The 20,875-nt window shown below is 38.6% G+C and overlaps 1 protein-coding gene across 1 annotated transcript in view; it reads right to left on the bottom strand.

Annotated features, from left to right (window-relative positions):
* Positions 1-20,875, bottom strand: part of RSU1 (Ras suppressor protein 1) — a 102,424-nt gene that overhangs the window by 59,555 nt on the left and 21,994 nt on the right. Inside the window, exons 4-8 of the mRNA XM_058832980.1 lie at positions 20,664-20,784; positions 17,109-17,227; positions 15,548-15,630; positions 15,162-15,276; positions 1,985-2,117 (exon numbers count right to left, since the gene is read on the bottom strand). Coding sequence (XP_058688963.1) covers positions 1,985-2,117; positions 15,162-15,276; positions 15,548-15,630; positions 17,109-17,227; positions 20,664-20,784 — 571 coding nt within the window. The remainder of the gene's footprint in view (positions 1-1,984; positions 2,118-15,161; positions 15,277-15,547; positions 15,631-17,108; positions 17,228-20,663; positions 20,785-20,875) is intronic.

The following is a 20,875-nucleotide window of genomic DNA, read 5'->3' as shown; positions in this document are numbered from 1 at the left end:
TAAATAAAAAGAACAATCTTTTTTCACTAGAAAAATCCAAGAACTCTCATTTTAGTAGGGGAAACAAGAAAAATCAAAACTCAAAAAAAGTTACTACTGGTTTTCTAACAAATTTACTGATACTTTTAATTACTGATTTAAATATAACATGGTCATATGCTGAAAATCTAAAATTGACACCTAATTATTAACATCTCCATGCATTTGGTTTTCATCATTAATCTTTGAAAATTATCACACATTAATGTAATAAGCTTCTAAAATCAAAGTAGAAACCACGAATGAGCCACAGAAAAATTATTTGATTTTGATTTTTCTCCCTATTAATGACCAGAGTCTGATTCTGCTTACACCACTAACTATACAGGTTTCAATTATTTATTGTGGACAAAATCAAAATTAGCCCATTAGCCAATAAGACACTGCTGCACCTAGCAAAGAGTAAGACAACAAACATAATATGGCTAACTTAGAACAAAGAACAACAGCCGAGGAAACTGATGAATTACAAAACCTTTCTCATCAATTTTGATTACACAAGGAAAGTTGCCAGAGCAGTTTAATCTACATGTAGACGCACATTTTAATTTTTTTTTCAAATTATAGATACATAATTACAGCTTCCCCCCCACCCCATTCCCCACAACAATATCAGTCAAATTCTCAAAACACCACTTCAGTCCTTAAAATTTTGCTATCTTCGTGATGCCCAGAGTGTGCCCTGACAGAAGTGCATGAGGGTCCCTAACCTACACTGCTCAGCAAACAGAAATATAAAATTGACAATATAAAGCAAAATCAAAACATTATCAATAAAGTGAGATGCAGGTACACGACGAACAGTGGGGAGGTTTGCTCCAAGGAGATAGGCAGCTGCTTCCCTACACCATGTCTGTAGTACAGAGTACTACTGCAAGAAGGGTGTTGCAGCCTACTTAAATCTATGAATAAATCTGTCTTGAGAACACGAATTACAGCATAAATATCAGCACCCTTCTGAGACATGCAATTCTTGCAACCACTCTCCCATCTGTGATTCTTTTCATTTAAAATTCTGTAAATGAAGAACAATAGTCTACAAAAGCCATCGTTGGGTCATTTAGTTTCATATAGAAATTTGCATTTCAGTTACTTAATTGGAATCACACAACTGTCACTTGCGAATACCCTTCTCTGGTAATTTTGTTCAGACAGCAACCATATAAAAGATTGTCAGAAATGCTTCTGAATTATTAAAATACAGTTTTTACATAAAGACAAAATGCAAAAACTAACTTTCTAATCCAGGTTGTACTGTTGTTGTAATACCCACTGCTCCTAGGGAGACAGCATCAAGATTGTTGCTAGACACTGAAAAATAGCTTCCCATCTAAAGAAAAGCACTGAGATCTTTACTTAAAAAAATGTTGCAATTTAGTGATTGATTAAAGATATTATTTCCTATACCAATGGTCAGCACTTGTACATGGAATCTTGTAATAAAATGGAGAAGCCCAGCACACACGTTTACACTGTAGAAGAAAGCACTAGTACTTGTATTTGATTTACTAAGCTTGTAGACTTTTGCAAATTAGTCCTGATCAAACCAGGTTTGAAGTCTCTCAAAACATGACAACAGGCATCCAAAAACATTAACAAATATCTGTTTCAATCTATAAAGCTGTACTGAACATACCTAAAATTAGTACTTCTCAAAAGGCTTGTAATGCTTACTGTACATCTCTCATGTTACATAACAGCTCTTAGAAATAAAAAATGCAGGACAGTATCAAACAGTCTTTGGTGCTTTCCTAACTTGTCTACATGACAGTTACCTTCTTCTTGGCAAAATTCCCTAATATAAATGTACAGGCTTGCATATTTGTCCTGAATACCAAGTTACTGCATGTATTATGAAAGATGTGTGTGGCTGGTAACACTTTGCCCAACACACTACAGGGAAAAAAACAAATAACACAGCTACAATACATAATGTAATACTTACTATTTATATGTTTCTGAACGAATGTATTCAAAAACATGAGATACTCCCAGCTGGAACTGATCAGCAATAGGGGTAACCCAGGGATTGTTCTCTGCTTTGAAGACTTGTTTTTGACCAGTCAAATCCAAATTACCTGAAAGAGATTAAACAAAACATCATATGAAAAATATTTGACACATGAAAAATTTGGAAGAAATACCTTCCTGTGAGTGTAGAAACTTTTTATTCATTTCAGAGAGTGCAACCATACTAAAAGAAAATATTTCAGTCTTAGCCAAGTGGAATAGAAGGACATAGTAGTTCCTACCACGATGGACACAGTCCTACTCTACTTGTTTCATTGCTGCTACACATTGCAAAGCAGGGTTGAACTCTGTCCGCTTATTTATTAAATTAATTTTGAGTGTGACTTGATAATTCACCTGCTCACTATCTCCACTATGATCTGCAGGAATGAAAGGAAAATCATTCTCTGGTAGAAGTCTGCTCTGCTGAAGCTTGGCATTGCAAAGCATCCTCAACCCCTGCTCCAGGGGCTTTTTACATTGCCAGTGCCCAACATGCCATCTACACCAAGATGATCGCTCTGATCTGTGGTTAGAGTGACACACACTCACAAAAGCAGACAGACAACACCATTCTTGTAACATGGCAGTTTTACCTATTCTGTTGACAGAAATGTAAGAGATCTATCATAGGCTTGCTCAGGGTTTTTTTTGTTAATTTTGTAAAAGTTTACCACCCAAGCCCAAAACCAGCACATGCTTCACGGAAACTCCTCATGACTACGGATACAAAGGGCTGAATTCCAGGACAGTCTAGCCATTGAAATATTTTGTGCTCTTTAAATTAAGAAATCTGTGGCAAACTTTCAATTTATTTTTGTGAATATTACAATGAAGTGAGGCCTACCCTTCCCCCATATATCAACAATAACTAAATCACAATAATATAAAATAATCTTTAACTATGGGGAACAAAACTGAAAAATATTTAAAGGGTTTTGAAGACTGACTGAGCCAAGCTACTGGTGAAATCTGAAATCAACCTGATACCACAGCTTTCCAAAATGAAAGGGGCTGTACCAGTGCAGGCAAGTGGAGCTGCTGCAAGCCCTGGGCTCACTTTGGCTACACATTCTGCATGACAGCTAATCCATGGCGTATTCCTCTCTGTAAAAGGGGTTAACACAATTAAAGACAGGCCATTATATGGTGTGAGAAGATGCCAAGCATCTCCTACCAGCCTATCACGGAGTCACTGTTACCTTAACAAGCTCATCTGCCAGCTGTCTGTGGCAGGCTGGTCTGAGCCCGCAGCGGCAGGAGCATCCCCCACAGCCGTCAGTCAGGCAGCAGCCGCCCGCCGCCGCACGCTTCAGTGCACCTCATCTGCTTTATTAAGGGACTCAGCAGCCCTGTTCTAACAAGGATCAGGAAAAAGGATTAAGTACTGTGACAAAGAGGACCTAATAAGCTAGAAAGCAGTGTGTCTAAATCTGTGCTGGCTGACGGTGTGGGCTGGCGCTCTCGCCATCCAGATCTCACGCAGAAGCTGCTGGGGAAGCCGGCCAGAGTGGCAATCAGCCCTGACCCTCTGACCAGGGCTGCTGGGAAGATCATGTATCACTCTGGGGCTTGCTTTGCAATTTGGGTTTCCCGTTTTATTACCTGCAAAAAATCCTCCCGTTTTATTACCTGCAAAAAATCCTGGGTGCTGTTCTCTGAAACTACCAACACTGCAAGCACCCTGTAGTTGGGGCATCAAGGTAAAAATGTGTACAGTAGTAATAAAACCAGCTAAAACTAATAGAACCAGTTAAATTTGGGGAGGCAAGCTTAGCCCCATCACAGGTCAAATTCAATGCTTCTCATAGGAATGTCACATTTAGTCAAAATCTCAATTATCTGGGGTTTCAGCTGAATCCTCTTGTCCCAAGCTGTGTCAGAAATTTACCATCCAGGGAAGGCTGCTGCATGTTTCCATTTCCACAGTACAGTGTTCCCACTTCTATTTTAAATGCCACATGGTCCATTTAAATGTAATTAATTGTAATAATTATTACTCTATTACAGCCAAAGGAATCTTACAGCAAAAACCAAGAGTACTCAAGCAGAATAACCTGTCGGCCCCCAAGTTAATGTAATAGCTTTATTTTCCTCTGTCTTCTCTTTTTTCCCAAAACACACTGGAGGGCAGGTACAAATATTTGTTTTCACCTTCAGAGGGAAGCAGAGGCCCTAATTAATCTAATTACAGAGGAAACTGGGGCACGCAAAAATTCAGCATCCGCACCAAAATCCACCCCTCCCTGCCCAGGACGTCCTTCTGGGAGCCTTGCCAGCAGCAGCTGGCCTGGCAGCCCATCCCACCAGCCACCTAGAGCTGGAGTGAGAGCCTAGGGATTTTAAGTGAAGAATTTAATAAAGTGTGGTAGTGAGAAAAGGAACAACTTGTCTGTCCTCATGGCAAGCACCAGGTTCTCTGCAGGCGAGTGAAGGAGGGCTGCCCTACAGAAGACAGGAAGGACAGAGCAACCACTTCTTTAAAAACCTCTCTGTTTGATACCAAAATTTCCATATGGAAATGAAGGGCAGAAATAGGCAGAAAAATAAGCAGGAAAAGAAGTTAGAGGGAGAGTGTCCCACCTCATTAGAACTAGGTAAGACATGGAGTCTAACCCTCCTGACACGAGGCAAGCCATTTGAGCACAAAGAAACCACATAATTAAAAATGAGTCAGAAGGGAAAAGTGTCTCTCCTGCATCACCATACAGTGCTTGGGGCCATATCCTGGTGTCCTTTCTGTGCTTACAGCTAAAAAAATCCATGAATCAAGGGCATATCTACCTAATGCTACTGTGGCTGCAGGACATCCAGGAGTCCCAAGCACACAGCTAGTCTCAGTAACATCTCAGAAACAGTATGTGCTGGGGTGGCCAAACACACAGCAGCACTGCATGGACCCTTCTGCTGCAGTGCACAAGACAAATCCAGCAGTGTGGAATAGACAATCACACCTGCCTGAAGCAATGGCTCTGGCACCAGGCTCACCGCAGGAGTGCTGAGCAACCAGACACGTGTCCCTATCCCCCAGCCCCAAGAGTCTCCTTGCCTAGGTGATTTTTTTATGGCAGCACCATGTTAGAAAATGCTGTTATTTGACCCCTGCAGCACTAGAGCCAGGGAAAAAGCCATGGCAGATGCACCTTCATGCATATTGTCTACCCACAGCATCAGCAGAACACTGTCCCCAGGGCTTTCGGAAATTTATATACTGTTCTGCTACACGGATCACATCAAATCCCTCAGACACTTTTAGTAAGCAAAATACAGAATTACCTCTAGCAACATGCCAGCACTGAAGATTCACTCACAAAATATATTAGAATAGGAGACTGCATTGGTCACTGCCGTTTTGTTCTTTCCATACACATCTACCTATTAAAAAATATTTATCATTTCTGTAATTTGTCACAACCGTTTCATTAAAATTGTATTTCTTCATTATGGAATTAAAGTTCTTGCTATTTTGTCATATTGAAAGAGATCAGCTCCACCAAAAGGCATCACAGTCATATGCCTCTGGTAAGGAGGAAGAACAGGCCATCCTCAAGGCTAGTAAGCACAGTCCCTTTCCTGAGGCACAAAAATGTTATTCAAATTATTTTTGAGTGCTTCTAAAATTATTCTAATAAATCATCAAAACTATATGTCCCAGAACCCCAGTTTAACATGCTTAAAGAACCTTCTAAGTCCAACAGGTACTTTTTTTACTCTATCTTGAGTAAATATAGACTTCCAAGTAGGAAGACTGCAAAGTGGACACTGCTGCTACCAGCAAGTGGACACTGAAAAGAGAACAGAATGTGAAAAAGTGAGAAGCAGAGATCTAACATCTGACTGCCGTGGATGACCTGCACAGAATGACCAAAAGCCTTCTAAGAGGAGCCATCTGTGTGGTCTCAGAAATGCCTGATCTTGGCATTTTTATTTCTGTCTCACCACTCACTGTATCTAAAGATGATCTTGAATCCTTAAATTTGATAAGACCCCTGTGATTTAACTTCTTTGTTTACCCCACCTCAAAACCAAATTGCTCCTAATGCCCAACTACTAAGCTGTGCAGACCTGAAAACTGTCTAATGCCCAAATCTCTTGTTAGCTGCCACCTGGGAGCTTCAGTAAATAGACCTACACCAAAACCCTTGTAAACTCAAGTGCAAAATCAAAGTGTGCATAATTTTAATTTCAGTGTGTTCTAACTTAGGCCATCCATTAACAAAAAATACCATTTATCACTTCCTAAACTCAGAGCATCTACAGCCATGGGCGGGCAGAAGGGCCACCTCATATGACAGTGGGCACACCTCGTCCTGAGAGACATTTAAAGGATCAAAAGGCAGCTACACTTTCCTGTCTCAATGGATCTGTCCTGCACTTGAACTAAAAAATTATCATTTATGATTCTTGTTATTTTCCTGCAGTACTGTTGAAATAAAAAGTGGTTTGTGTGAACATTCATGTTTTGCTCAAATGCCTCCAAAGGTCAGAAAAGAGCTCATGATAGAAAATCAAGTGCTGCCTCCCACAGTCATCTTTGCAGAGAGTGTCTGAGCCAGTAATCACTCTGGCCAAGGATGCCTTGAGACCTCTCAGGCTACTCCTGTCCATTAGACCTAGCCTGCAAGCACCCCTTATATATACAGCTACAAGCCCCTCATCCTCTTGTGATGCATGCTATACAAATTGTGTAGTATTTACCCAATGGGGTATTGGAGGTACAGTAAGGTATGACTAGTGTACCTAGGCATTACTTCAATACATACAAGAGGAAAACAGAATGAACACAAAGCTGGCTTGTCCTTTTCACTTGAATGCCCCCTGGCAACACTTTAAATACTTTCAAAAACTAAAAGGTGAAATTAAGTAATTAAACAACTGTGACATTTGAGAGCTGAACATTGGCATTCAGCATAAGAAACATGATCCTAGCTGTAAAATGCCAGATCAACGCTTCTTTGTAATGGTTTAAATTCATCCCCAGTGGAGCTTCATTAAAATCAATGGATATAATTTTTAGCCTGTATACTGTTGAGTTTCACATCTGTGTCCTGTTGATACTCTGACTCACCTCCCAGTCTACCTCTGCTTCACTGACCTCAAGGAGAGTCCTCAAGCTGTAACACATCCCTTTTAGTGATTCCTCTTAAGACTGCAATTCAAACGCTCTTTCCCTTTACAACACAAAGGTCTTATTCTCTGTCGTACATATAACAGGAAGAACAAAATTAGTTTTAGTAATTTATTTAGATATAAATACCTTTGAATCCAGTTTTATTAAATGCTAAGTAAGGGATCAATCTGCTGCACTAAATTTAAACTTAGGTTGTATGTAAAAATATGTCTGTCCTGGCTTGTTTTAGACTTGCTTTACACTACAGGGCTTATAATTTTTATTACTTTTGTGGCAGTTGCTTTGTCTCAATAGAGAGAGAGAGAGATTGCTTTAAGTGTGGGGGTGGAAGGAATATAATGACTATTACGTCATAAAAAGGATACCAAAGCAATTAATTGTGAATGATGTCTTAATACCTACGTAAAAACCCAAAACTATACACTCATTTCTATGCCACAAAGTATTATCAAAAGCCAACGATTTTTACCCCAATCTTAAGTATGTGTAAGGCCGTGCACCAGTAACTCATACAATTCCTATAAACATATAAGATGATTTCTGCTTTGAAGACATAGCACTTTTGAAGGATTAGTAACAGAAGACAGTAGATTTAAACAGTATTTATAGAAGAGCAGTAAGACAACAGAATGAAGTCTTATTGTACCTAAGTGCAGTGTGACTCAACCTCTTTGGAACCTGTAGAAATATTCATGGAAATATTCAGTATGATAAACAAATCTACATCTCCACAGCATATGTCAAAAATACAAATTTGCTTACTGATGAGCTCCTATGCACTAAGAGAGAACAACTAAGTTTAGTAAATCTAAACCTAGATTGAAATGCCTCCAAAAGATCAATCCCAGCAACACTTCCGCCCTCTTACCCCTACGTCCTTATACTGGAGAAGGTCTAACAGTATCACTTCAAGTCACCAGCACTTCAGAGCACCCTAAAATAGCATTTGTAGTGGTTCTACATAATATGGGAAAAGGTTCAAGTGTCAGATAACAAAAAATCAGATTCAGTACATGCAAATAAATGAGATACTCCAGAGTGTCCATCACACAAAAGCAGGCTGGAAGTCTTCCCCTGGCTCCTTTCCTAACTCAACAGATAGGATATCTCCCCTGTGAGTGTTAGACAGGAAGCCCCAAGGTAAGAGAAGGCTGAGGGAGCAATCTGAAAGCCAAACACTGAACCCTAAGTCCATCCTTGGTTTTACAATTACTTCCAGGGAGTCAAAACAGGTTTTGCAAACATCACATGTTATTCTTACAGCTTCATAGATGTACATCATGATTTCCAATAATGAGTTCAGAGATGAGACCCCAACTTCAGCAATGACCTGAATACATAAAACCATCAATTGATCTGTGTCAGTTCAATAACTGAAGAGCTTACAAACACATTTCAAACAGAAAAACATCTGGTCTGAAAAACATCAGGAGATGGAGACTCTGCCAGTTGTGTCTTGTTCTAATGGTTCATCATGGTCAAAATACATTCTTTACTTCTGTGCTGAACTAAGCTGACTTAGCTCTCAAACACTGCTGCTCCCTCTGTCCATCTACAAGGGAGAAAGACCACCTCTGCTTTTTTCTCATGGAGTGAGTGAGAATCAGCAGCCAAGTGTTCTCTCACTCTTTACTTTGACAGGTTAAATAGTCTCATATACTGTGATCCCATAGTAGCTACTCCATTTGCTTCAACTCTTACTAAGAGAAACATAGTTGAAGTAAATCAAGTAAAAGCAGACCAACTAAATCTTGAATTCTTTACCCTTGATGCAAACGTGAAGCGTTAGAGGGCAAACTGGTATCGCCTCAGCTTCAGCTATTACAATTTTATGGGAAGAGAATTTTACCCTCCAGCATGTTTCATAGGAGAGAGTTTAAAACAAAGTAAATGAGTCCTGAGATGTTTATACAAAATTCCAGCATCAAAGCAAAGGTCAGCCAGAATCTTTATACCAAAGTATAATGGAAAGTCTGACACTTCAGAATGTGTCAGGACTGAAGATGAAGCCTGGGAAAGAGAAGAGGATGAATAAAATGCTGAACTACCACCTCACACCACACTTCAGGTATTAAATACACACAGATTATAGCCCCAGCCTGCTGGGCAAAATCACATTCCCATATTCAGGGGACAGAAGGAGAGGTTAACTCTCTGGGAACAAGGGGAGAGCCCTGGAAACTTCTACCATCACAATACACAGCAAACCAGATCTTACCAGGACAACTACTAGAAAGAGCAAATAATAACATTCACATATGAAAGCCATTAAAACAGGAGCTTATTCAATGCAGCACACAAGGTACTCCTCACCTAAAAATACTTTGCTAATGGCCTGTACTGCCACATGACAAATCAGGCTATTTGAGCAACTGAACTCCACCACACACAACTCTCAGGTACCAGAGCAACCAGCCCAGCTGGTGCCATTGTCTTGGTAGCTAAGAGGAAAGGCAGAAGAAAGAGCACTTTAACAAAAATCCAAGAAATTACTTCAAAATGTACTTTCAAAATGTATTTAAAAAAAAAATTATAAAATTCATTTATTACTTACACCCTGATTAAATCAATTTCTCCCGCATTCCTCATGTAAGAGCAAGACCATTTACTAGAAGACCTACAAGTACCGCTAAGTTTCACTGATTTCTTTCTTTGAAAGGTGACATGTTGCGCTGGAAATACCATTTCCTTCACTGCTCTGTGTAACAAATGTCCAGTGCTGACTGGGATCCCAAGGGGCAGACCAACAGTCACCGCTAAGTGTTCCCAGTGAAGAAATCCAAGAAACACACTACGCAGCAGATGGGGCTTGGAACAAAGGAAATTAACGTGATGTCAAAGTAGTTTAACATCAAAGACACTTTAATGGCACAGGAAGTATTACAGGCTTAGAGGATCAGCATCCCAATTTATTTTGAAATATATTGCAGATTTTTTCCAGCACCAGAAACTCCCCTGAGATTCTCACTTACATGGGAATTCAACAGAGCATTCTCTCTTTGAAGGGACCCTTATCAGTCCAAAATCTAGCTAATTTTAAAAAATTACTTCAAAAAAGACTCACTGTACTGCTTTTGCCCTGCACCTTTGAAACTTCCATTCAAACACAGGTTGCCAAGTACTCAGAAGAGCGAAACCTCTTTTAAGTACTGTGAAATGCATAAAATGAACCAAATATATCAACAAATGCAACATTTGCTCGTTGGCTCTAATTACAGTACTCTTACCTACTACAGCTCTGACACAACAGATGAAGTATCTGACAGAAACATCATTATTATGTTGATGGTACTTATAATCAGAGTACAGTCAACATGAGGAGAACCCACACACACACTGTAGTCATCTGAGAAGTGACTGTAAAACTTGAGTATTTTAAAAACTAATGCAAGATCAAATCTGAATCTTGAAAGTTTGGCAAGAATTACACAGCAGTGTCCATCAAGTACTTTGCATTCAGCCTGGTTTCTAACTACATAACAAGTGGTGAGGTCTAGGGTGTAGTGGTTTTGGCATTTTTTTTTTCCTTTTTTAAATTTAAACCTTAAATAAGAAACATAATTAGAATATGCAGAGATTTTCAGAGAGGCTTTTCTATATAAATAATCTCTCCATAACCTATATTGTTACATGCATGTTTTTTATTATTTCTGGACTGATAACTGCTACATCAGCAGTCCCAGAAAACAAGTTATTTTGTTTATCCGCCTTTACCTTAGTTCCAAAATTAGAAACATGTCTTTTTTTTAAATTGTAAGGTATTAATTAGCTGTTCCAGTTCTCAGAACTGTTGTCCAAAGAAACCCAGTGTTCAGGCTTCCAACAAACACCAATGAATGACCTGTACTGTAGGTGTGAGCAGTGCTGTGTTGTGACACAGGCAGGGTGCACTGACAGTTTATACTAAAAAAAAAAAGTTTGGCATTTACATCAACTTTGTCAACTAGTGGAAAGTTTCCAACATTTGGAAAAGAAATATCTTTTGTAAAGTAAGTGATTCTTATGTTTGCACATGCCTATTATAATTACCTGAGTAAACGGCTATTTCGATTAATATTTACTTGAACAAACAACTGCAGCTACTACTTTGCGTAATATAATATTAATTCACAAATTCTAGAGTCATTTCAAAAGCTTAAATTTTAAAAGGTCTTCCTATGATGGAAATATTGAGGCTTTTGGCACAATTCTTGAACTTCGCACTTAAAGGAAATCCTTTATCCACAGAAGGTAATTCAGCTGTTCAAAACTAAGAAATTATGAAAGAATTACTTGGTTATTCTGAGATACAAATTAAATTTACAAAATGTTTCATGCTCCTTAAAAAGGAACATGGGTACTTACCCCATCAAGATTTATTTTTTTTTACAAGACTTGAATTTTCTACTTTTTCAGTATGGACTAACTTAATAATTTTGATAGTGTCTCTCTTTACCTGAGGAAATTATTTGATAAAGTAGAACAGTATTGAACAGCAACTTATAAGCCATTGATGCCAAATTCAATTTTGAAAAAGGAGGATGGTGATTGGGAATGTATTCCTAGAAATCACTGTTCTTCCATATGCACAAACATCACCAAACTATGTATGTGCACATGTGTTTGCAGCAGGTAGTGCACACAGGCAATGTTAGAATCTGGGCTTTCAAATCATGTCATTTGTTTTCACAACAAAACTGCAAACACACAGATAAGCTGCTTAGATGCTCTGGGTGGTTATTTAGCTACACCTTTGTGGGTACTCCGCACCACATACTATTCTTATACTCCTGATTAAATCTTTTATGTGGCACATATGAGTCCACCCAGATGAACAAACAATGAACTTTTTACACCATCACTGATGTGACTAATTGCATCTACCATTTTATATGGTTCTTGTTTCTAGTCTACTTTCTTTCCAAACCGTTCTCATTGTTAAATGGTCAGAACACATGAAGCGACAGATTTAGTGCCTCCTTGGCAATTTATATAACTGACTGCAACTCTGTTGTTGCAGTGAATCATGATTTATTTGTCTCGCAATGCAGCACATAACCTTTTAAATGCTAGGGAAAAAAATGCCAGTGCCTCTTTAAAGTTTATATATGATTGCCCACCACCATTTCTCATGAATGGGGTTTTGAGAGACAAATGATAAAAACAAGCTGCAAATTCCACCCGCCTACTCCCGGCCATTTCCTGTGTTCATCACTCACATGTACTGTATTTACAGAAAAGCACCTCAGCCAGGGACAAGTGCACTCTTTCAGTCCTCTCATTTTCTCCTGGGCAAGAATATTTTTCTTAAATTAGCAGTAGGTATTCTCTGCTAAATACAACAGAGGATAAGAGCAATCTCCCCCAGCCCTGTACTAGTGCCACACTCAATCACACCAGGTGACATTACAGGCTGACTGTAGGGGGTTATTTATTGGTATCTCCACTCCAAAGTTGTGACCCTGAGGCCTGTCTGTGGCCTTTTTCATACCCTATTCTTCATTCCTTCTTCTGCACTTATTTACATTACCTTTAAAAAACAGTTTAATGTAACACATACATCCTTCTCATCATTCAATTGTGCCCATCTCTGTGGTAAATGAGCATCCAGTGACTCATTGCTGTCCACCAGAGCCTGAACTAAGCCAGTCAAAAGCCTTCAGCACCTTTAATTATGAAAGTGATAATGAGAGAGAAAAGATTGTTTACTTTTAATGGAACAGCAGCAGCTCCAATTAATGCAAATAGGACCAGCTCCCTGAAAAGCTATTTATCTGACACACACACCAGAAAGTATTTGGATAGTTGAGTACATTATAATTCAATTTTAAAAATTTAGGAGGGAGAACTCGGACAGCAGACAAAGTCCATTCTCCCTCAGATGATGACTATGGCATTAGCACTCCATGCAGTAGGGTGTAACCCTCTCATGCCACCTTTCACAGGCAGACTTTAAAGTCTGCAAAGGGGTGCTTCTCTAAACTGCCCTGGTTTACAGAAGGTTAAACAGGGCTGCAGAGATCCACCCTTGCCTATGGCCTGTTCCCTGATCTCAAACAAGCTGTCCAAACCCCAGTCAGGTGTTCCATTCCCTACATGTGTGCTTAGATGTTTAATAAACAAGCAGAAAATTATTTTTCACAGTAAATATGCCTGCAAATTGCACAAATTACAAATCTAGATTTGAGTGTAATGTTCTCTAGAAATATATGCCAAAATCTGTTTTCAAAATCTGAGATGGTTCTAGCCCTATCCATGGCACAGATCACAACAGAAATTATGGCAACTAATTACAAAGGAAGATATTGAGTAAGACTGTAAAATGAAACATTGATCAATTAATACACGAAAAGAAAAGTAGAATTTACGAAATACCTTTTGAGTAATAAAGAACAGAGGTAACAAGGACATAGCTGTGTCAGTTAACCTCACCTTTATCAACTGGGGCAAAATTATAAGTCCTTTTTTCACCAGATTGTGATATTGTTCTAAAATGCAAAGAAATGCCTAGAGGAAAAAATTTCTCTTGGCCATCCTGAATTTTGCAGATCAATACAAAATAAATACTGAGAATTTTGTTTCAGACATTTCCATTTGGGATGGATTTTGATAGTAAAACCATTTAATGAGGATTTGTTGCTATGCTTGTAAGGCTGCAACCTGTTTAGAGTATTTAATTAGCCAAAGAAGATGGTTAGACTCAGTATACCATTCATCTTCCACTTTCTGAAAAAAACCTGAAAGCTGTAATTTAGGAAGCTACAGAAAAGTACATTTACAGACACTACATGTTGTTGCTGTTAAGAGAATTGATAAATGAATATAACTTTGACCAAAACCTAAAGAAAGTATACCTTAGTCAAGACATAAACATCTGAAACTGAAGAAATGAGAGCAACTTTCATCCACTAGTGTGTGGGGAAAAGTCAAAAAACCCCACACTGGGCAAACAAATAAGAGTCTAAACAAGTACCTTCCCCAGTTCACAGAAGAAAAGCATGTTGCTCTATAAAACAAAAAGCATTCATTGCAGACTGTCACATTAAAGTATATGGGATCAATGGGTCCAATCAAGTTTGTATGAATACAAGTAATTTTACTTTATCATGCTAACTTCTCTCCCTATCCTTCTGACTTTTGGGAACTATTATGTGAAAGGTACCAGAAACAGAGAAGCTTCCCCTAATAACAGTCCACAGTAATAGACAAGGAATAGACCCCGTGTAACAGGTGTTTCAAAACCAGGTAATTGACACAACAACATTATTCTCAATGAAAATATTTTTAAAATTTTAAGATCAGAAACCAATTTCTGGCTTGGGGCAAACAGGAACCATGCCCCTCACATAAAATGGAGTACTGCAATACAAATTCAGCAAAATCAATACTTAAGTTTCAAAGAAGATCTCTTACTTCATAGGTTGAAAGAAGCCACCTTTAACTATAGTCAAATGTATGATATCATAAATTCAAATGACATCAACCAACTCCGTTGCTTTAAGTTAAAGAGCTGTCAGCTCCCTAAGAAAGATAGGCTATATCAAATTGAAAAACAAAAAAATCCTCTCATTTAGCTGTATCTCACTCTAGTTGATCAAACTTCCACTTTGTACAGGCACAGTCACTAAGAAGTCACTAATGCTATTGTCATTTTTGCTTAATATATAACTTAATAAATGGTGTTCTCAAAACCCAGTGGGAGAAAAGAATGGGTTTGCTGACCCAGTATTTATGATACATTATATAAAGTAAGGTGCTATATACGAATAGGCAATCAAGTGTACTAATACACAAGAAAAATGAAACGTAATAAAATACAAAAACAAATCACGTCATCTTCTGGCTCCTCCTGCATATCCAGGAGAAGTGAAAAAAGTGAATTTTTCTCAGGGGAAAGTAAATATTAGCATATATGATGACTTAAACATAACAATTTCAGAGGAAATACAGTTCATCATCATCACTATTAGTCAAATAAATAAACGATCATCCATAATCTTACCCAGTTCTGGGGGCAGCACAGTAAGACGATTTCCCTGGATATGCAGTTCCTTAAGCTGGGTGAGCTCACCAATTTCTTTAGGCAGTGATATCAGGTCATTGTCTCTAAGACTCAGCTAAGAGCAAATATAAATTCAGTCAGAACGATTTTCAGTTACCATAAAGCAGCCCAAAAGAGAACTCTACTCCTGCTGCCCCCAGCTTTCTCCTGAATGCTCAATTCTTCCAATTTATTTACAAGTGTCTTCTGATAAACAAGAAACAGTTCCAGGTGTAGTGGTCTATTCCTGCAAACCTACCCTACCACTCCCCAGATTGACTGGATTCTATTCCTACAAGTGTTGCAAAAGTGAATTGATTTTCCAAGAATTTAGATAAATTACTTACTATCTGCAACTTTGTGAGCTTCCCAATATCTGGCGGCAGGATTTCAAAATCGTTGTCACTTAGATAGAGTGCACGAAGGGTGGCTGCAAATTAAACAGCAATATATAAACAGGGTGGCATATAACCCAACCATTTGAGGTCTAATCAATAAAAAGGAGTCAGGTTTGATTAATGACCCTGACTTGGTGAAAAGCCTTTGACATACCCAGGGCTCACAATAATAACAAGCAGGTCAAACTTAGATTTACTGGCTTATTATATTGTTGGTGAGTTCAGGAAAACATCTATATTCAAAAGGACTAGCACAATTAACAATTTCTGCAACAGCAGACTCTGGCAGATTCTGGCAAATAGCCTGAATGCTCAGATATGAGAATACAGTCATTACTCTTTATTACCCCTGATTCTTATTTATTACATCAATTTGCATCTTAAAACAAACATTAAAAAATTTCTGAGTTTTTTCGACAAATATGCAACTATGTTAAGCTCTACAGAAACCACACCGGGAAAGATACCTGAAATGAAATACAGAAGACTCAAATGGAATAATTTGTAATTTCCATGTGAAGTCTCAATGAAATTAATCAAAAAATGATGACCTAGCACGATTATACAGCTTGCTATTATTGAACAAACAGACATGACAGCTGGAAAAAGGAATTAAAATGGAGATTCACAAAGAGCTGTCAGGTGCAGCAGGAGAGAAGATGGTCAGATCAGCAAAACCTCTCCTTCCCACCAGAGGAGATCCCATTTGTCTTACGTAGTTCTCTCCTCCTCTTCTCATTTCACTAAATGTGACCATTATTAATAACGCTGACTTAAAGATTTCTCTGTTACAGGTTAAAATCACAACGTCCCCCAGAGAGCAGTGCTCCTCTCCCCTCACCTGTCACTTTGATGCTGAATGCACTGATCCTGAAGACACTTCAGCATAGTACACAGAAAAGCAGAATCACTGAAATCCAGAAAGTGCCAGAATTCAAGTTGCTTAGGCAACCATAATGCAGCCCTTTTGCACATATGCATTACAATACCTTTCTGTCAACTCTCTGGGTATATATTTTTAACATACGCAAAGGTCAGCTTAGCTCTACCATTCCTCTGCCAAGCTTTGTAACCTTAGCATATGTTTTAATGCACTGGACACCTCAACACCCACGTGCTGTTAAAACTATTTTAGTAATGAACCATCAAGAAGACATTTGTTTTCAGACTCAACACACAACAGTTGTGTTGCAAAATGGTTTACTTTCCCCAAGGCTTGCAACCCTCCATGACGTTTTAACTGAGTATGGGACCCAAGGAAGTATTACTCAGAAGAAAACTAATACACCATTACTAAGCAAGTCTTCTCGTGTCCAAAGGTGTCGGATGACAGTATATCAGTGATAAACATTGTTGTGCTATGTAGAAATATTTAAGATATATTAAAAGAAAAACATAAATATTGGGAAAAAAATCTGTTGTATTTTGGTCTACATCAAATAAATTTCAACTGCACAGAGCAAAGTACCACATCTTGAAGATTTACAGAGTTTTTAGAAAAGTTTCTTACTCAGATAGAAGAAGTTTCCTGGTAGGGAATTTTCATTTAAGTTGTTGTAAGTCAAGTCAAGAACTTCTAGGGCTGGTAAAGAGCCAAATCCCCTCGGCAAGGTGTTTAACCTGTTCATGCTGTAAGTGAAAAGAGAAAAAGAATATGACATCAGTATTCACTTCACCTAACAGGAATAATACAGGTCACAAAGGTTTTGTTTGGTTTTCTCCTTTTTTTCCTTAAAAAATGTAATCTATGCCAAGATTTCCTCTTGTTTTGAAAAGGGTTTGATGGTCCAAGATACTGAGCAAGTCTTTTGCAGTGCAGACCATTTTATAACCTCTCATTCCCATAAATACACTCAAAACTTATGCACTCTGAAGGGATTCTGTCTGTTGTGTCAATCAGCAGCCACACCCAAAACATAAAGCACAAGGGAGAGAGGTGTCACAGTGCCATGCTCAGTTTTGACAGTGTTCCATGGAGAAAGCTGGTCCTTGGTAGATGAATTCTAGCTAAACCACAAATTACCCTTTTGCACATCATGTTGATCATTTCTCATTCTGCCATGTAGTTCTTCACCATGATACCAAATACAAAGGGGAATACCTCAAGTGCACAGTATTTATGTTCATTGATAACTGCTGCTCAAACCTCTTCTTAAGAATAGCAAATCTGTGTCACTACAGAACTATTGATGCACATGGAGCATGAAGTAAATAAAATGTCAGTCTGTGACTGATGAGGCTTAATCTAAATATACCTCTATCAGCCAGTGTTAAGAGGGTTCAGGACAGCAGTTCCCACTGGCAACAGCCTGAACAACACGAGGACATGTAACAGAAGGAAGAGATTTCTCTGATAACCTGAAGCAGACAAACTAGACAAAATGGTAACCCTTCTCTGACCTCAAAGAGCTTCAACAGGGTGATCCAGATAATCACTAGAGCTGCTGCAACAATGAAGGCAGGCACATGGCTGGAGATACCTTCACAGAACCTTACTGTTTGTGCATGAACTGTTTGTTTATGGCTGTTTATCGCATGAACAGAAAAAAACTACCTACCAGCTTCTCATTCCTACTGTCCCTATTGCATGCACAGTTAACACATATCTGGTGTGTATGGGTCTTGCTTCAGCTGTCACCCAGGTTTGAAAGCAGAACAGGGAAGAGAGGCATCTTCAGAAAGAGCCTGTACAGGTAGGTACTGTCAATAACAGGATTTTATTCTTATGTGAAGACTGGAAACAAGCATGACCTTTGAGATGTTTTCTCTAAACATACTCTGAATTTGATTCTCTTTTGATGCAAAAGTGATAAACAAAAGTCACAATTGAAGTGGAGATGTTATGTGAATGTGTGAATATCTGACACGTAAAACTATAAAATCCCTAGTCAAAGTACTGACAAAGCTGTGCAACCAAAAATAAGAAAGACCATATAACTTCATGAGCAAAGACAGAAGACGCACATATACTACTGCTTTCGCAAACTCAGAAAATAACCTCACCTTTCCTTACCCCTTTTGCATAAGCCAGACTCAACAAAACAAGAACCTGTAGAGATCAGCTCTCTGTAGCTAAATCTAGACAAAATTTTTCTTCCTCCTCATCCCCAGTAAGAAGTCCCATCATGGGCATACAACTCATACTGTTGCTGTAGTATTAGCAATTAAAACACAGAAAGGCATTCTCTACCATTGTTACTGCAGAATTGCCACTGTTTTAAAAACTGCTCTTTACACAAAACAGGACTAAAGAAAGCAGCTGATTTTCCGCTACTGAAAAGGGTTTTTTTACCAAGTTGCCCTAACGGCCTTCCCTTTTGCAACCAAGGAATAGGGAGGGAAAGAATGTTCTCCCCACTGACAAGAAGCAGAATGGTATAAATTCTTTGGCAGGGACAGAGAACCAGCTCAAAGTTGCTGCCCAGCACTATTCATCCCTGCAGAAGTTCAAACACTGAGCTTGTGCCTCACCTACCTTCCAAATGTTACATTTTAAGCTTTCTGTGCAGCAGTACATCTACTCTCTTTCCACACCACTTGACCCTTCCATTCCAAAAACCCTCCCAAAAATAATCTCTGCTCTTATTCAAGGTTCCTCTCTTCCCTAGGGGGCTCTTCTGAAGCCCTCTAACACATGCACTGCAGATGACAAGAGGGTTTCTGGGTTGTCTCCTGAAAAACCTACAAGAGCAAAAAAGTTTCCTCATCACTGACTCTCCAAAGGTGTCCAAAGCAGAACCCATTTTGCAAAGCTAAAACTTTAAACTGGGTGGTAAATCCTGTGCCTAGAAGACCATATGTAAGGAGAGGATTAAGAAGGAAGCACATTTAATCTCTAAGATTTTAGGCCCCGTGATACATGAAGGTGGCAAATGTGGTTCCAGACTTAAGTGTCTGTTGTTCCAAACACTAACTGGTCTTACGCATGGCATTTTTTTCATTAATGCAGACTAGTATTTGAACTATATTAACAATGGTCACTGCTTTAATCCATGGGAGATGCCCAACTTCTTCCTTCTTAAACTGCAATATCTCTATATGCCATACCAAAAACATGGCTCTAACCCACAAAATACAAAGAAACCTGATTAATATTTGCTCTGAAAAGCGATTCAGAGGTTGAAGCAGATATTAAGGAAAGCTAGAGATCTACTGTGACCAACAAAAAGACTAGGGAAGACAGATCATCATTAAAACGTTTATTGGCATTCCAACAGTTCAAGGCACAATTCAACTATCAGCATTTTACAAAAGTATCTAAAGCAGAATGCACTGAGCCTAGCCAAAATCATTTGGTATTTTGAAGAGTAAAAAATGCTCAGTTTAAGGTGTTCAGAAGTTGGAATTTATAAAATACAAACATTCTTTCTATGAGAAGCCTATAATGCTAAAGCTTACACCTACCAGTGCTTTTCCTAAATAGTTACACTTTAATATGCCCATTTAATTTTAAGCAGGTCTTATGCCTCACATTTCTTTTCTTAATAATTCAAGAAAGCCCTCTGCAACTGCAGTTATTATAAAGTATCACCAACTCTACTGGAATATAGCATCTGAACACTTAACAGAAACACCCCTGGCACAAATTCAGTCAATACTAGCTCTTTGAACTAAATGCACATCACATTTACTACATGCTGCTTCTTTTACAGGTTTAATATAAACTGAAATGTCTATAAACCCAAATTTGAAAATTTGGAATTAAAATTTTTTTTCAAATCAGAACAGGAAACAGAGTTTGATTCTTATGCAGTAACCACAGAATTAAGAAGCAGTTGCTAGGGAAGTAAGTCAGTAATTGTTCAGTTCGACTACAGTATTCAATGAATGTGAGTTGCTGCTCTCCTTACAGGGTTATCGGTATACCAGAGTAAGTGCTTGATCATTTAAGCTTCTGTTTATCCAGGAGATTAACTGAACATGCTGAAGCTGTAATTCCCAGGTTATCCTCAAAACCACTTTCAATAAGAAACTTTACTATCAAAAAATAAGAAATTACAGGTTCATCTGTGATGACATTTGGTAATACCTCTATTACAGCACAGTTTTGCGTTAAGATACGCACCCAAGGTTCAGGTGTTTGAGCTTCTGAAGGCTGCTGATCTGTGTAGGCAGCTCCTCAATCTGGTTGTTGAAAAAGTTGAGCACTTCTATGTTTCTCAGGTCTGCAATGTTTGCTGGCACAGCTGTGGGAAAGTTTTCACAGTGAGATACTGCAATTATAGCAAGCTTCCCAGACTATGGATGCTTTACGAGCACCTGGTGTTTGCACTGTTT

The sequence above is a fragment of the Poecile atricapillus genome, chromosome 2 (assembly GCF_030490865.1).
Source record: "Poecile atricapillus isolate bPoeAtr1 chromosome 2, bPoeAtr1.hap1, whole genome shotgun sequence".
NCBI classification, from domain to species: Eukaryota; Metazoa; Chordata; class Aves; order Passeriformes; family Paridae; genus Poecile; species Poecile atricapillus.
Note: the sequence above shows the minus strand (reverse complement) of the source record. Positions and strands in the feature narration are given on the sequence as shown.